Source organism: Felis catus, chromosome B3 (genome assembly GCF_018350175.1).
Source record: "Felis catus isolate Fca126 chromosome B3, F.catus_Fca126_mat1.0, whole genome shotgun sequence".
NCBI lineage: Eukaryota > Metazoa > Chordata > Mammalia > Carnivora > Felidae > Felis > Felis catus.
Window position 1 is genome coordinate 81983803 of NC_058373.1, and position 18892 is coordinate 82002694.

Here is an 18892-nt window from a genome sequence, read left to right on the forward strand (position 1 = left end):
TTTGTGCTTGCTCAGAGCTCATTTATTGTCCTGTTTTTCCTTTTGTGTGCTTCCTGAAACCCTGCTCATTGTTATGTACAAATAGAATTCTGTGTGTGTAATCAGAAAGTTCTTCCTCACTAAGTTTATAGTCAATCCAAATAAGCAATGAGGTTAAAAATGACTTTATAGGTAAAATTAATCTGGATGTTTGGGAAGTGAATTGAAATTGAATTTATTTCTTAGCTGGTTGCTGATTTCAAATGCAAAGGCCTTTGAGGAGGCTTAGTTGGGGTTACAGGACTGTTTGAAAGGATCCTTCGTCCTCCATTTTGATGTGTCATTGGGACATTAATAATGGATGGTTGCTGCATTTGGTGGTCAGATATGTTATTCTGATCCATTTTTATTTCCCAAAGGGGCCTCTGGAAAAGGGCAATGAGAGTAGATTTAAAACCACATTATTGGAATTCAATAACTTTTGTCTTGCTTTGTATGTCTAGTGCTTGCTGAAGAGTAGTTCTAATATAGAGAGTCAGTCAAGCATGGAACAGGCAAAATACCAAAATGGATTTTTTAAACTAAGATATAGCTAAATTCTATGTTTTAATTTGGGCTCTGATGCTTAGCTTTAAATTTTCCATAAAATATGTTAGATGTATGCATTTTCCTCTTTTTGATTCTGTGGATGAAGGGATGAGCATAGGAACAAAACAAATCCATCAGTACAGATTATTTGGGTTGATGGAAGTAAACAAACATATAAATCAATTAGCAAGAATTATTTATTTTAATAATCCCTGGCAATTGTGAAGGACTGAACTTCTGCTTATATAAAGTGTGCCCTCAAGGAAGGACTGAATTCTCTTTAGATGTCTTCACTTCTCTGATAATTACTCAAAAGCTAGAGTAGCTTGAAAGTGGAAGATTCTGAATCCTAGAGTATGGAGGTCACTCCTGGAAATAAAAAAAGTCTTACTTTATCAATTGGTAGAATCTGTCCTTAGAAACATCCCTCCCTGGTGGGTTTGTATGAAAATGTAGAAGAGGGTTGATGATCTATCCAGCCATACTCTAGGACAAATCAATCAAAAGGAAGAGGATGAGTGGTATTTACATTCCCACTTATTTCACTTGTTAAATGTTTTTTTTTTCCTCACCCATGTTTTTATTTCAAATCTGCTGAACTTAAAAAAACTAATCAAGCCAAACAGTTAAAAGCTTTAATAGCCAGTGATTACTACCTGGCTGGTAGCACCTGGCCACCTGACAGAGCAAACTAAGAGATTGGTGGGTGTGGATGAAGTGAAGCTATTTCTCTCTACAAAAAGAATCCTGGGAGTCTAAGGATCCTGTTCCTTTGACATTGTTCTTCCTCAGTCACCTTGATATCGCACTTTATATCACTTACTATGCCTAATTTGACCTGTACTTCTTGACTGTTGTTTTGCTATGTTTGCTATGGACACTGACTTTACTTCTTTGTTGTTCTTTCACTTTTACTTCTTTGTTTTTCAAGAAAGAAATGAATCTTTAGTGGGGAAAACTTAAAACATACAGGCCAATAGTACATTAAATGTCATTTGTAGTACTGCCACCTACAGAAAATACTATAAACAGCTTTGACATCTTTTTGAGTTCTTTCTGAGTGTACGTGGCTATCATTTTTTTTTATAAAACTCCTTTATAACTTACTTTTTCAATGTGTCTTGAACATCTGATGCTAGGAAATATGTTTTCCAACATAAATTTTAGCACCTATGTATGTTTTCATTATATGAAATATCACATCAGGTTAAACCAATCTCCTTTTTAAAAAAATTCAAGTATATTGACTCTTTGTTAGTTGTATTAGTTTCAGGTGTACAATACAGTGATTCAAAAACCAATCTCCCTTCTTTTGATTTTTTTTTTTTTGGTTAGTAGAATTTTCACCATTATGAACAATTCTGTGATAGCATTTCAGTAGGTGAATCCATTATTGCCTTAGGAGAGATTCCTAGGAATGAAATTGGGTCAGTGGGAGGCACCCGGAGCTGTCCAGGAGGTTAATTGATGACTTGTATTCCCATCTGCCCTATATGAATGGATGGCTTTGGCTTTAGAATTTGGATTTGTTGTTACCTCATTTACAGGGTCTTAATCATGGCCCCTGAAATTAGTTCTTAGGACTCTCATCTTATGAGGTTTCATTTCCTCTTCTAGATTCTTTCTAGAATTCTCTTTAGATTCCCTAGTTTAGGGATCTAAAAACTTGTGTCTATAATGTTAGCCCCCAACAGGCATGTTGTAGGTGTTTAAACAGAAACCAACAGCCAAGCTAGTTGCTGTGGATATTTATGTGGGGGAGGAAGACATAGAAACACATCCTTAGAAGCTGTGCCATGGTTTTAGTGGTCTAAATATATAAACAGTGCATCTAAGAAAGAGGTTGACCAGCTCAAGGTCACATCATGAGTCAGCAATGAAATCCCAAATAGGACTTTCATCTCCTTAACCTTTTTATCCCACTATCAAGAGTACTTATGAATAGGTCAAGAGAAAGCATTTATAAATGAACCTGTAAGGCCACTTATAACTTGAAGTGCTCAACAATTTCGAGAGAGTTACTAGAAAATTCCCATCCCGGGTAGGCAAATCTAAATTGCCAAAAGGCATTGATAGATTTTTAGAAAATAAAATATAAAGTGACTGAAATGAATAGAGAGTTATGGTGGTATAGACAGATGGAAATAAACCTCAAAGGAGTGTGCATGTGTTTGTGTGTGTGTGTGTGTGTATGTGTGTGTGTGTGTGCAGGGGGTGGGGATGGAGTGGGAGGGACATTGGATGGGGGAAGAGTAATAGCCTGAGCCTACCATGGTGACTAAGGAACACACAACCAAAGAGGCTCCTCGGAACATTAACCCTGGTGTGAAGGTAGAGGTCTTATGAACGAATCATAGGTATTTCCTCCTCTGCCTGATGGTATGGCTCTGCACTGTTATTTCAAACCTGTGGCAGGTTGCTTGTAGGAGCCAGAGAGATACTGTCCAATGTCCCCAGGAGTGGGACTCAGGTATCCTGATTCCCAGTCTAGTGCTCATTCTAGTACTAGTAAGAAATCATGGTCATTTTACCAGAGTTTTCAGAGATACACAAAAGTTTCTGGGTAACTAAAGCTCAGGTTCTACATTATGGGAAGGGTACACAAATAAAAGAGAAAGGAAACAAAAGAAAACCTTGGAGCTTGAGGGTAGAGATCAGCCATCCAGCACTGTTTTTATAGATGAGGAAACTGAGGCTCAGTGAGTTATTAGGACATAAGTAATTAGTACATACTAGGACTAAGAACTCAGACTTTCTGACACTCAGCTTGATACAAAGTGATTTAGGTATAGCTTGTGATTCATTTATTCTTTCTCATGATTGTCTTCAAGCTTCTATTTCATTGTTTGTGAATTCAGTATCACTAACATCAGCATGTATTAATAATCTATTTTACATGTGGTGCTGTACTCTATAAAGCAAAATAGACAAATGCAGCACTTGACACATAGGAATTTCAAAGGAAGACAGATCTCATAGAAGTAGACAAAAATGACTTATAGACAACTAAACAAACAAAGCAAATACGTAAATTATACAACTTCTGCCATGTGAGATGGTAAATAAAAAGATTCTCACAGTCCATTGCATAAAGAGATGACCTATTTTCATAGGTCATCATAGAAGAAAAATAGTATATAATGCGGCACACCTAGCACTATGGTACATGTAATAGTGCTATTTCTTTGGTAATTGTTGATTACTTCCTTCTCTAATTTTTGTCTTTTGCATATTCTCTGATGGTCTGCAAAGACTGGAAGAGTTTGGTGAGGCAAGAAGCCTCGAAGTGAATGCCTTCTAAAACCAAAGCATTTTTCCTGCCCTAGAGAACTAGTTAATAGTCATGTGGTTCTTAGACATATTCTTACTGAGGCCTTTTTTCCATTTTATACAGACCTTGAAGATGAAAAAGGAACATACAAAACCCTCAAACATTTGATCTGTATAACTTGAACTGTGGTGAATATGAGACTAGGCTGTATTTTCTGTTCTCTTGAAGACTAAAGACAAACCAAAGGTGACCCTGCCCTCTTCTATGGTAACAAAAGCCACTTGGCCAGGTATCTTCATAAATGCCTGACTTAGTCATTTGCTTCAGAGCCAGTGTCAGTAGTAGTAGTATTAGGGTAGTATTGGTATTAATATTCTGAAACTATCAAATGTGTGATACATTATAAAACAAATGAGTAATTATGGGATCTTCTAATTCTATCACCCCTGGTTCTTGAGAACCAAGATTCTTGGTGTGGAAGAAAAGAGATATTGATGTAGTACAGAAGATATTTGATAAAATCAGTGCAGTCATGAATTTGAATTGGAAATATCACTTACGAACTCATAAGGTGTTTTATTTTTAAATATTCATATTTCTTTCTCTGTTAATTAAAAAAAAGAAACAATGACTAACTCAGTAGTAATGAGCATCCCTATTGCACAAATTATAGTCTGGAAAAACTTTTTCCATGAAATGAAACCAAGGCTTTTTAGAGAAATGGCTAATTTCAAGTCTATAAATACACAAGACAAAATATAGACAAGTCTATAAGTAGACAAGGAAGCTATTGAAAACAACTAGAACAATCAACTTGAAGTCAAGTTGAAGGGGATCCCACTGGCCAATGATGGACAATCTGAGCTTCAATAAGATTGAGAATTGTAATGGGTCAAAACTCATCAAATATGTTTAAGTTAATGAGTATTTGATACTAAGTAAATCAAATGGTTGGTTACCTTCTGATTTGACAGAAGAGCAGTTCATTATCTTGAAAACTGAGTAACAAAAAGAATCAAGCATTTATCTTGACTTTCCTTTGTGAATTGTATCACTGTAAACAAATAGTTGATAAAGGGAAGCTTCTTCTAATAAAGTTATTCCAGCTATTAAATGAAAACAAAATGACAGAATATCATCATTCTGCAACCTCCAAAGCATTAACAGATTGAGGCAAAGAGCACCAACTATCAGAATAGTTGGTATCATCAACTGTCACAGAAGAGCTAAACCAAAGTTAAAAGCCTCTTGCTGAAAGAACACAACAGTACTTACACTTTTGTTAAAGAAATTGAACATACGACTAATTGACCTCAAGATTCAGCTGCCAATTTGAGGGAAGTAGAGCAGACAGAGGAATCTCATGGTGACTGCAATCAACAAATCCTAATTATGGGAAACTCTGCAGGTCTAATGCCCCACTATCTTCAACAGATAAATTGTATGAAAAAGGAATATATATGGAATCTATAGATTAAAAAAAGACTTAAAGGACATATCAAGTGAAAAACTGGGCAAAAGTAAGTCATAGTATCTAGGAATGCATACTTGGGTAATAAAACAGAAAGAGATGCAAGGAAGTGATTGCTATGTGAGTCAGGATAGGGGTCACTTTCACAGAGATAGAGGGCCTATGATGGGAGGAGGTACATGGCTGGAAAATTTTTGACCTGGGTATTGGTTACAAGGATGTTTGTTTTATAATAATTTACCAAGCTATATGTTTTTGTGTGATTTCGCATATCTGTTTCATTCTATAAGTGTAAAAGAACAGAAAAAAAAAGCATGTTAAACAAGTCTGCAGGCTTGATGCTGACCTAGAGTTTATCATAACACTGTCAGCAGTGGGTAAAAAAAAGTTGTGGAAATCATGTTCTGGGGCAAAATGAATGTAAGTTGTACTGTAGACACATCTGGATAACGTCAGTGGTGAGCTACCTCTCAAGCTGCTGGGAGATTTTGTTTTTATGATTGTGTAGCAACAGGTGTGCATGTGGTTCCCTTTTTAGTATCAGCTGGACTAGACAGATGACCCATCTTTGTCTCAGTGTTTTTCAGCATGCGGTGCTGAGAACACTGGCATCATGGCCACTCTGTTGTACTTAAGAAACTGCATATCTCTTGGTCCCATCTCTCTTCAAAGGAGCAGCCCCAGAATCTGTATGATTCACAAGCACACTGTAGTGTAAGAACCACCGCTGACTTCTCTGTCAATTTCTACCTGAAATCATTTCTATGAAGATGTGGGAAGTATAGATCTTCTAAGCAATTTCCAAATGGGCTGTTTAGAGTCAAGGCCACAGCTATGATTTTCGTTAATGAATGAACTTAGATTTTGAATCTTTATGTAGTTGGGTCATGTAGAACACTGTGTGTGAATGTGTCTAAGCAATAGCCCAATAAAACATTTTCTCCAGTGTGCAATAACAATTGTCAATTTTGTTCTCATCTTTTTTTGCTAAGGGTTTTTTCCCCTCTCATACAAGTGAGAGCCTGAGATTAGGAAGTTAAAGTGATATTGCTAAAAAAATTTTTTTTTAACATTTATTCATTTTTTGAGAGATAGAATGTGAGTGGGGAAGGGGCAGAGAGAGACGGAGACACAGAATCTTAAGCAGGCTCCAGGCTCTGAGCTGACATCAGTTCAGACATGGGGCTCGAACTCAAGGACCGTGAGATCATGACCTGGGCTGAAGTCAGACGCTTAACTGACTGAGCCACCCAGGTGCCCCAAAAGTGATATTTCAATCAATGAATCCTCTGAAGTTTTTAAATAACAATACTAACAACAGCAACAAATTTTAAATCATGAAAAGAAGAACTATGTAGATTTGGATGTGGCCAGGTATGGCCAGATAGAAATTCCAGCTGGTCCTTTATCAGCGGAAGACAGAGGAGACTTTCAGAATATGAGAGTGGAAGTGTAAAGGTTTCCAAGTCTATATTCGCCATCTTCCTCCTCTTTCTATCATCCTCTTTACTCTCCCCAACCTACATGCTTTTTCAGCCCCTTTACTGATCAAGACAGCTGACATCCAGTGTCAGCTGCTTGCATTTGCCAATTGAGCGCCACTCAGTGTGGATTCACTTAAGAGAGGACACTAAACTAGTTCTCACTTTGTGGGGATTGATTTGTGAAACACAGTATTCTATTCAGTTGAATTCTACAAACATCCTCTGAACACTGACCAAATGTGTGGCAGTATGCTACTAGCAGTGTGGCATGATAGACACAGAGACAATTAAAACGCATTTCCTGCATCTAGAAAGGTTCAGTCTGGTCAGAGTAATGGATGAGTTATAGCTAATGATAACAGCAAAATCATTTGCACATAAGTAATCTCCTTTCAGTCCTCATACTTTCCAAACTGTAGCAATTAAAAGGGTAACAACTATTTGCAGCCATAAGTTCTTCAAACTCTGGAGAGATGTACTGTGATGACCATAAAAAGTCTCAGGACCCCTCCCTCCCTCCCGCCACAGCCATTCTAATATGATAAAGATAGGAGATATGATATGATAAAGAAGAAATGATATGATAAAGAAGAAACCAGGACCACTAAGAAAGTATATTTGTGGGGTGCCTGGGTGGCTCAGTGGGTTAAGCGTCAGACTTTGGCTCAGGTCATAATCTCAGGGCTCCTAGGTTTGAGCCCCGCATTGGGCTCTCTGCTGTAAGCACAGAGCCTGCTTTGGATCTTCTGTACTGCCCCCGCCCCCCCCATGCCCCTCCCCTGCTCATGCTCTCTCTCAAAAATAAATAAACATTTTTTTAAAAAGTATATTTACTCAAGGAAGGGAAAAAAGAGGGAGAAGTCTAATTTGGGGAAATAAAATACCTTGTCATAGGAATATCTGTCTGTTTTTTGGAGAAAGCACAGCTTTGAAAGTCAACTGAAGATGACATTAATACTCTGCAATAGGAAGTTTTTAATATAAAATTGCAAGGTTCAGTTCAAATGGCTCACTTTCACAGGGATAGGCACATATGAGGTTTTCTTTTTCTTGTTTTTAAACCAAGTGACTGTAGTGTTCCCTTGATCTGCACTTTAAAATAAAAGCCCATGTATTAGGTAGGAGTCTCCTCTCAGTTTTTTTTTTTTTCTAGTGAGTGAACACACACACACACACACATACAGTGGGCATATCTACAATTGCTAATAAACAAAATGAGCAGTCAGGATGACATGGCGTTTTGCACTAAGACTAAAATATGTATAGAAAATGCCTCTTGATATTTAAAAAAATTCTTAATTCTTATTTTTGAGAAAGAGAGAGACAGAGTGTGAGCAGGGGAGGGGCAGAGAGAGAGGGAGACACAGGATCTGAAGCAGGATCCAGGCTCTGAGCTGTCAGCACAGAGCCCGACACGGGGCTTGAACCCACAAGCTGTGAGATCATGACCTGAGCTGAAGTTGGATGCTTAACGAACTGAGCCACCCATGTGCCCTGCCTCTTGATATTTAATTCTAGTCTTAGGGACTTTAGATTAGGAAAACATTTTATAACTGTAATTCAAAAATGTAATTTACATTTTTCTAAATGTAGTGGTCCATGCTGGTTAAGATGAAGATTCAAGAATTTTGAAACTCTGTTAGGAAAACATTGGAAGTGGAAGTGAGACCTGACTACCCTTTAAAAAGCATGCTTTAATTCACAATTTCTTAGAAAAGACATTTGAATGTATCCCACAGTTACACAAATATAAGTCAGCAATGTTTTAAGGGAAACAGTGAAATTACTTTTAGGAGAAAAGAAAAAGAGAACACTATTTGGGGTTGTAGATGAATGGAGAAGTCCCTGCCAATTACTGTTTGTTCCTATGGAGAGGCAGATTGTAGGTATTGGGGGGATTTGCTGTGTTTTCTCATTTGGGGATTGCGTGTGGGGCAAAGCAAGAAGCAGAAAGAAGTGGGAAGGACTGTATTAATGGGACTTCATGAAACTGAGGTGCCTAGTATTGCTTTGGTACCTGGGCGAGGAAGTTGTAGGAAGGGTGGATTTCCTTCCAAAAATACACACAGAGCCTGGAGATTGACACTTTGGGACCCTTTGGAAGAATGTTGGTCCATGGATACTTGTACTTTCACAAGAAAACCTTCAAGATGTCTTGAGAATGGTTGAGAAGGGGCATGGTGGCCTTATGGTGAGACAGCAAACAGATCCCTTCCCAGGGACAAGTAGCAGAAGCTGAAGCAATTAGAGCACTGCCATGAAAGGTATCCTCATCTTTCTCCCATGCTAGTGGAAACTGAACATACTGGTTAAATACATATCAGTACTCTATCTAGAAAGGATAAGATACAACTGAAAAATATACAACAATGCTACACACAAAAAAGAATAAACATAAACACACAAACACACAACTCTCTTACGTAAACACACAAGTAAATTAAAAGAAAAACACCCAGGGGTGCCTGGGTAGCTCAGTTGCTTAAGTGTCTGACTCTTGATTTAGGCTCAGGTCATGATCTCACAGTTCGTGGGTTCAGGCCCTGCTGGCAGTGCAGCCTGCTTGGGACTCTCTCTCCCTCTCTCTCTCTCTCTCTCTGTCCCTCTTCCCACTCATGCTCTCTCTCTCAAAATAAGTTAATAAATTAAAAAATAAAAATAAAATAAAATAAAATAAAAGCACCCAACCAGCTGGAGTTTATTTGTAAACTCCAGCCTCAGGTCAGTGTTTATGTGAGCTGCTTCAGTAACCACAGGAGATTCCTGTTTCAGACAGGTGGCAGCAGCTGCAATTCTAAGACCACAGGTGTCAAGAAGGTTGAGTAAAGCGGGGAGTTGGCAACATAATGTATTCAATGCATCATATTCTGTGAGTAATTGAATGCCACAGAGACTACTGTGGTGCTGTGTGTGGATTAAACAAAATGAAGAACGTCACTTTCCCACGTTAACACAGTCATGTCTAAGGAAAAAGTCTTGATGCAACTTTGAAGATATATTGTTAACCACTGCCATTTGGTTTAGTTCACTTTGAGATGGGCTCTAGATTAGTCTCATTTTCTTTTATACTTGCCAGGAAATAATGTGGAAGTTGTGGAATCAGGGATGTAGATAATAGTGCCGTGTAATGAGTGTGCTCTTTGTAATTTCCAAGAATCTGAAGGGAATGTGTGACCCGAAATTAATTTTTATATGCATTTTACTAAGAGACTATAAACTGGTTTTCTTTTCTTTCATTATTTTAAAAATGATCATACAGCAACATTGACTTTCTTTTTGGTACAGTTCTTTTTTGTACAGTTCTACAAATTTTAACCCATTTGGAGATTCATATAACCATCTCCACAGTCAGAATACAGAACAATTCTATCAACCCAAAACTCCCCTATGCTCTCAGTTTATAGTCATGCTCTCCCAACCCCAGTGCCTGGAAACCACTAATGTATTCTTCATCACTATAATTTTCTTCAGAGAATGTCGTATAAATGAAATTATATAGCATGCAATCTTTTGAGACCGGCTTCTTTCACTTAGCATAATGCCTTTGAGATTTATACAAATTGTTACATGTATCAATAGTTTTTCCCCTACTTGTTGTGTATTACATAGACGTGCCATAATTGTAATTTGTTTACCTATTTACCACTGAAGGACATTTAGGTTTTGGTGATTATGAGTAGCTTCTTTTCTTTTTTGTATGTGCCTAAGTTTTTATCTCTCTAAGGCAAACACTCAGGAGTGGGATTGCTGGGTTATATGGTAAGCGTATGTCTAACTTCATAGGCAACGGCTAAACTGTTTTCCAGAGTGCCTGTACCCTTTTGCATTCCACTAGCAGTGTAGGAGAGTGTCAGTTGCTCTGGCACTTCTGAGCACTTGGTATTTTTTATTGTATCCATTTAAAAAATGTATACAAGTATACATGTATACAGGTATCTCACTGTGGTTTTAATTCGCATTTCTCTAATGGCTAGATGAGGCTGAAAGTTCTTTTTCATGTGCTTTTTTACCATCATTATACCCACTTAGGTCAAGCGTTTGTCCAAGTCTTTGCCCATGGTGTAATTATATTGGGTTTTTTCTTACTGTGAGTTTTGATAATTCTTTATATATAGTAGCTCCCACTTATCTGTGCTCAATAGTAGTCTGGAAGCAGATGATCCTCCTTCTGACATATAGTCAAAAGGTCAATAGTAGCCTGATGCTACATCACAATGCCTATGTCATTCACCTCACTTCATCTCATCACATAGGTGTTTTATCACCTCACATCATAGGAAGAAGAAGGGTGAGAACTGTACAATAAGATATTTTGAAAGAGAGGGAGAGAGAAAGAGGCCATATTCATATAACCTTTATTACAGTACATTGTTACTATTGTTCTATTTTATTATTAGTTATTAATTTCTTACTGTGCCTAAGTTATAAATTAAACTTTGTCGTGTATATGTATCATGGTATGTATATATAGGGGGAAAACAGAGTATATATAGATTTCAGTATGATCTTTTGTTTCAGGCATACACTGGGGATCTTGAACATATCTCCCATAGATCAGAGGGAGTTAGGGTATTCTGGATATAAATCCTTTATTGAATAGGTGATTTGCAAATATATTCCCAGTAACTTATCTTTTCCTTAAAAATACCTTTCACAGAGTAGAAGTTTTATATTTTGATGAAATAAATTGTGTTCTTTTATGAGTTGTGTCTAATATGCCATGACTAAGAAAAATCAGTGCCAAACCCTGGGTCCATATTTAGGGCGACCACATTGACATCTTCTACTCCCTGGAATGCCCTTCTCCACCTCACCTTCCTGGTCTCCTTGAAGACCCAAACTTTACTTCCTTAGAAAAGCTTTCTTGTCCCTTTCCTCCTTGCCTCCTTGGGCACAGTCATTTCCTCCTCATTTGTGTACCCTCTGTGAATACTTATCTTCCCAACTATGGCTTCTGGTTACATGCTCCTTCCTACCAGGCAAGGAACTCTGGGGTAGGGGGGCAAGCCCTGGCCTTATTCAACTTTATATCCCCAGCACATTCACTGAAAAAACAGAAGTGACTGATTTCTAAAGACATTATTCTTCTATCCTTAATAATTATGGGTCGTTCCAGGGACAATTTAAGGATCTCTAAAAACAAATGTTATTGTTTGAACAAGAACATTTAAAAACTACCCTAAACTTAAAACTTTGTTATTCTTTGAGACATCTGTTGATTGAGTCAACTAAATGGGCTTGATGGAGAATATCTTTTCTCAGAGGAAAAGATATAAGGGAATAATATATTGATGCAGAGTCATGGGAGCTTTTGTGTAGCTAAAGCAATTGATACCAATTGATGATATTGAAAAGTAAAACTAAACAATTCTATCTACTCAAGTTTTTGTTTATTGTCAGTATGTTGAAGTAAGATCCTGATTGTCAAAATTCTTGAGTGCCCAACTTACTGATAGTCACTAATTATATGAAGAGGTGCTGGGAAACCAATCGACTAGTTGGGGAGAACATTCATCAACCAAAATATATACTCTGGAAATGAAGCTACATTATGATGATGATGATAAAATCTTCACAAATTATATGAAACAGCATTTTTTTCACCATATTCATAGGAAGTTAGATGATTTTTTTTTCATTTGTTCATAAGAGAACAAGACAGGCAAACTTCTGAAGGTTAATGGCTTGTCTTGGCATCCTTTGCTGCCTTTCTCTGCATCTGCTTTTCTCCTACCTCCACACAGTCCCAGAGTCCTCTAGCTCTCTGTGGACGTGGCATACAAGGGATGAGAGCTGCCTTTAAGGGAAAGAGACTGAATTTGGGGTTTTAGAGTGATAGAAGTCTGGACTGGTGGGTCTGTCCATGGTCACCTTGTCCCAAGTGAGGCATATTTGGGAATCATCTCTCCCTTTGAATCTGGAAAGGGTTCCATGGCTGTCACTCATACAGTCTTCAACGTCCTCATCCCCTTCTTGATCTTATCTCCTTTACACTCGGGTTTCTGCCTACTAACACCCTCTATAGAAATAGGAAAGAACCTGAAATCAAACATCAACATTTGTTATGAATTTTAGTCACTAAATCAGCTTAACCAGTCATTGCCATGTTAAATTTGACATCTCTAATTGTATAATGTTAATGTTAGTGTTAATGCTCTCAGTAAGCAGATGGAGAGAAATATCTTTGCTTATACATCTTTAAGACGTGTGTGTGTGTGTGTGTGTGTGTGTGTGTGTACAGTCCTGAACCGGAAGGGATTGTTTCTTTTTGTATTCCTAAAAATCTGTGAATCTAAAATTACTTTTTTTCTAGCAAGTAGCACTGCAGTGCTCAAAAGTTTGTTATATGCTGAGCAGTTTGGCCATGTGAGTTGAGTCCAGTCTCCAGTTGCTATCTACTTGAGTCACATGTCCAGTCAAGGCCGAACACTAGTGATTCCTTATATGCATCAGTGGGGCTCTGGTCTGACCCTCCACTCTCCCCGACTCCACCTCAAATGCTTCCTCTTCACCTTGCTAATTTAGTGCCCACAGGGCCTCCAACAGGTCAGATCTCTCAGGGCCTTTTAATTCCAAACAGTCTCTGCTGGAAGGAAGCCATTTAGCAAATCCTTTTTAAAAGTTTCTAATACCTAGTTATCTGACTGCATTAAAATAAACAGAATGTCAATAATATTCCGCTTCTTTCATATAAACGTATGGCAAATTGGCAATAGTTAAGGGTCTAAGGCTTAGAAGCTTCAAACTGATTATTCTTTAAATGTTTGGTTGACATTTATGTAGAGGGACAGAGGAAAGCAGATTTTATATCATTAAAAAGTATGTACAGGGGCGCCTGGGTGGCGCAGTCGGTTAAGCGTCCGACTTCAGCCAGGTCATGATCTCGCGGTCCGTGAGTTCGAGCCCCGCGTCAGGCTCTGGTCTGATGGCTCAGAGCCTGGAGCCTGTTTCCGATTCTGTGTCTCCCTCTCTCTCTGCCCCTCCCCCGTTCATGCTCTGTCTCTCTCTGTCCCAAAAATAAAAATTGAAAAAAAAAATTTAATAAAAAAAAAAAAGTATGTACAGATTCAGAATCACTCAGTTATTTCTCTCAACAAACCTCTCATCGAATATTCCAAGTATAGTTTTATGTTTGGGGGAGGGTGTACATACTTTCACACACACACACACACACACACACACACACACACACACACCCTACACATACATCTGGAATTCTTGTTCTACAGTTTGTGTGTGCATGTAATTTTGTCAAACCAGACACCTGGTGACAGAGTAGAGGGCATACAAATGATTAAATAAATGAATAGACCCCAGAAAGTTGTACCATGCCATGCATTATTTAGTTTCAGAATTTCAGCAGACACTGCATGTGCACATTGCGAAAATACTCGATAGAGAGAGGTGAGCTATTGTGGGGACAGTGTTTCTTTCTCTCAGAGCCCATCTGTTTCTGTAGGAACAGGGGTAATTTCTATTTCACAGATATGTAAGGAGGAGGGTGTGAAGACCTTAGTTAACTGGCACCGTTGATGCTTTAGTGCCCCTTATACATTGTTTCCCCTGGATAGTTGCCTGGCAATCTTGACCATGGCCTGGGTCTGGTTAAATTCCTACATTCATCATGAAGGAACCAAATGATGTGTAAGAGGAGTGATGGCATGTTGTTTTGATGGTGCCAAGACTGTATATAACATATTATATGGGAAGGTGGGAGTGGGGTGGTTGAGAAATGACTCTGTGGCTATTCTGAGCAGGTGGCATAATAGTTACCCAAACCTTTTCCTGTCCTAGATATATAATGTATTCTGAATCGGCAGGATCATAGTAGGGCCCAGGAGACTGATATTAACAAATCCAAGTGAGGAAATCAAGAATGTGAGAAAGTGGGAAAACACTGCCAAGGGTGTGGTTGAAGTGATCACTATAGAGGCTTTGCAGGAGGGGGTGGTTTATGAGAAAAAGGGGTGGAGGGGGCTGGTGGCCTAGATGAGGTTGGAGAACACCTGTAGTGGGAGAATGGGAGTGAAAAAGACAAAGAGAGTTTGGGGGCATAGGAGACTTTCTGATACTGTTCCACAGGTAGAGTGGTGACAAGGTCCAAAATAGAGATATGGCAGAGTTGTCCTAATGGAGTAGTCATGAAGGTCTTAAGGGTTGTGGAGTAAAGGAAACTTGAGGCAAGGGTGTTGGTTGGTTCATCAGTGTAAACATTACCTCAGGTAATGGTCTGCTCAATAGGGAGAGGAAAACTGAACCACATGCGTTCTTCAGTGTGAGGAGTGCAAGAGAATATAGGTAATAGCAATGAAGAAGGAAGATGGGAAGGCATAGCAGAGGGTAGACACCTAGTAGAAACAAAGGGTGTTAGTATGAGGGCAAAAGAGTAATGATCAGAAAGTGTAAAGAAGCAGTGAGGCTTGCCCTTCCCCCATCCCTCAGGTAAGGGCTGGGAGAAGGAACAGACTTCAATGGGATAGCACGGGGTGGGGAAGCAGGAACCCGGGACAGAGTCACGTTTGGGTAAGAGCAGGAGATACATGTACTATTCTGTGAAAAAGTTATGGAGAATTTCTTATACAATGGACTGGGAGTATTAGCCAGGAAAGTGCACAGTGTTTGTAAGAGATCAGCAGTGGGAGGAAGGGAGTTCCCCAAGGTAACATAGTACTACATGGAAATGAGCATCCTAAGAGGGCAAAGGATACAGGACATTTACTCTGGGGTGGTGGTTGAGGTATCAAGAATAAGAAGTGTGGGAAATAACTGGAGTAAATGCTCCAAGGAGGCATCTGTTGAGATCCCAGGCAATATGGACTATTTGATGATAGCAGTTAGAGGCCTGGCCTGATGTGCTGAAGGCCAGCAGAGACTGGCTAATCTGGCTTTGAGTGGTTTCCATGTACTGGTTGATGAGGTAATGTGATTTTTGCACCAAATCTTTTTTGGACTGCGTGTGCTCATGGGCCACATTAGTCAGAACTTTACCTAATTAGGATTCCAAAGTCTGTTTAAACTTTTAATCTATGTCAAATTATTACCACCAATTTACATAAGTATCACCAATTAGTTCTTGAGTTTCAAGAAATAATATTGGAGCACTTATTGGAGTTTTACAATAATTTTTATCAAAAATTCAGCACAATTTTATGTCATTCTTCAATAGATTTTTTTTGCCTACTATTACACGTTAAATACAGATTCCATTTTAGTTTTTCTTTAAAAACGAGTAATTGAATGATATGAAATTGAAAAGTTATGTTTCCAGCTAGACTGACTGTTTGGATAGTCATGATAGGGCTCAGACCTCAAATGTTATCCTACATTTTAGCCTTAATAAAAATCATAAATAAAAGTCCCATTTAAAAAAATCACTGATACATAACTAAACATGAGTCGCTGAGTACTTTAGCTGACATGTTCATCCTTTTGATGCTTAATGGACTCAAATTGCTCGAGTAAATATTACCATTGATGCTACCCATTTTGTGCTGCCAGCCTCTGACAGCACAATTGAAATTTGGGAAATTGTAAGGACAAGTGACATATCCAGCACCAAATCTGCCTACCTAATAGTATGTGTGGAGGAGATTGAAACTTTGATTTAGTAATGTTTTTATTTAAAATGTCCAGGTCTTTAAAAACACAGCCATATTTTGTCTTTTTTGCCCTTGGAATTTTTCTGACTTTCTTTCTCTGTCAGAACTATAAATATAGAGAATAAATTGATGGTTTCCAGAGCGAAGGGGAGGATGGGGGATGGACAAAATGGGGGAAGAAGAGTGGGAGATACAGGCTTCCACTTATGGAATGAATAAGTATCATAGGGATAAAAGGCACAGCATAGGGAATAAGTCAATGATATTGTAATAGTGTTGTATGGTGACAGATGGTAGCTATACTTGCAGGGAGCATAGCATAAAGTTTAGAGAATTTGAATCACTATGTTGCATACCTGAAACTAATGTGACATTGTGTGTCAACTATAATCAAATAAAAAGGTTTTAAAAAAGAGTGATTCTGATTACAAAGTGTGGGTTGAAATTTAGATACTCATTATGAATTTAAAGATGAAAATCTGTTCTTGTGGGAATGTGACAATTGTCCCTTACATCAAAAACCCCATGGCTTCTTGAGCATGGTTGGGTGTTCCTATGAAGTGCACATTCTAGCCCACGTTTCTCCCTGCTACCTGTCTGGATGATGCCTCTCTCCTGAAACTCTGTGTGCTCAGAGGAACTTGCCACTAGCAAAGAGATCAGCTGTTGGCTCCCTTGCCAGGATCACAAACAAACAGTAACTAAAGAGAATAGAGAGCGCATTTGTGAGGTGACCTCTTACCTTGGCTGAACTTTCAATCTGAAAGAATTGAATCTGAAAGAATAGTAGCATTTTTGTGGTTTAGAAAAAGATCAACTTACCTGCATGTACTGAAGGTCCAGTGGCCAAGAATACAGCCTGCAGCTATGTATCTGATATTAAATAAAGGCAAGTTAAATGACCATCAATGGGGGCACCTGGGTGGCTCAGTCAGTTAAGCATCTGACTTCAGCTCAGGTCATGATCTCACAGTTTGTGGGTTCGAGCCCCGCATCGGACTCTGTGCTGACAGCTCAGAGCCTGGAGCCTGCTTTGGATTCTGCGTCTCCCTTTCTCTCTGCCCCTCCACTGCTCATGCTCTGTCGCTCTCTTTCAAAAGTAAACATTAAAAAAAAAAATGTCCATCAACTGATGAATGGATAAAGAAGATGTGTTTTATATATATGATTGAATACTACTTGGCAATGAGAAAGAATAAAATCCTTCCATTTACAACAACATGGATGGAACCGGAGGGTATAATGCTAAGTGAAATAAGTCAGTCAGAGAAAGACAGGGATCATATGTTTTCCCTCATATGTGGAACTTGAGAAACTTAACAAAAGACCATGGGGAAAGGGAAGGGGGGGAAATAGTTACAAACAGAGAGGGAGGGAGACAAACCATAAGAGACTCAAATACAGAGAACAAAGTGAGGGCTGATGGGGGAGGGTGGGGGAGAGGAAAATGGGTGATGGGCATTGAGGAGGGCACTTGTTGGAATGAGCACTGGGTGTTGTATGTAAGCAATGAATCACGGGAATCTACCCCTGAAACCAAGAGCACACTGTATACACTGTATGTTAACTAACTTGACAATAACTTATATTTAAAAAATTAAAAAAAAAATAAAGGCAAGTTACCCATCCCGCAGTTTACCAGACCTGTTGGCCCTGGCAATTGGTGTTAAGTGAAGGAGTGACTTTTTTTATCACCCCCCCCCCACCCCTCCTACCCCCTGCCGCCACTGTCCCTAGGTTAAGGGAAAATAGCCTTCATGTATTTTGTTTTTCTTTACAGGACATTTGCGAAGATATTTCTGATCATGTTGAGCAAATCCATGCCCTCCTTGAAACAGAGTTCTCCCTGAAGCTGCTGTCCTACTCGGTCAATGTGATTGTGGACATCCACGCCGTGCAGCTCCTCTGGCATCAGCTCCGAGTCTCGGTGCTGGTCCTGCGGGAGCGCATCCTGCAGGGTCTGCAGGACGCCAATGGCAACTACACCAGGCAGACGGACATTCTGCAGGCTTTCTCTGAAGAGACAAATGAGGTGGGTATGTGAAGCCAAGTCATGTGTCATCACATGTGACCATTTGAAGAATGTTTTCGGCTCAGAGATGTGGGACAGGAACTTTTTGTAGGTAAATAATCAGGGCCTGAGCTGGGCTTTGAATCTAGGTATAGTGACTGGAGGCTAGGGTACTTTTAATATGAATAAAGCTTTAGACCAGAGTTAATTCATACCTGATGGTTTGCCCGGATACCACCTACAGTTGTTGGTACTCACCTGGCTTCTTGCTCCCCTTTCAGTTATTTGATAAATATTTATTGAGCACTTACTATAAGCTAAGCACTAGGTGCTAAGAGTATAATAGTGATCAAAATGTGGTCTTTTCCCTCAAGTGGTCTAGTAGGGGATAGAGACAGAAGGACAGACATTAAAGGCAGATTGTGATTAAGTCTACATATTGCTACTGGAAGATAGAAAAGGGGAACCTAATTCAGACAGGAAAGTCCC

At 39.0% G+C, this 18892-nt stretch overlaps 1 protein-coding gene across 12 annotated transcripts in view; it reads left to right on the forward strand.

Annotated features, from left to right (window-relative positions):
- Positions 1–18892, forward strand: part of AKAP6 (A-kinase anchoring protein 6) — a 591089-nt gene that overhangs the window by 284648 nt on the left and 287549 nt on the right. For all 12 annotated transcript variants that reach the window (XM_045059777.1, XM_045059778.1, XM_045059775.1 and 9 more), the window contains one exon: positions 18173–18424. In XM_045059777.1, coding sequence (XP_044915712.1) covers positions 18173–18424 — 252 coding nt within the window. The remainder of the gene's footprint in view (positions 1–18172; positions 18425–18892) is intronic.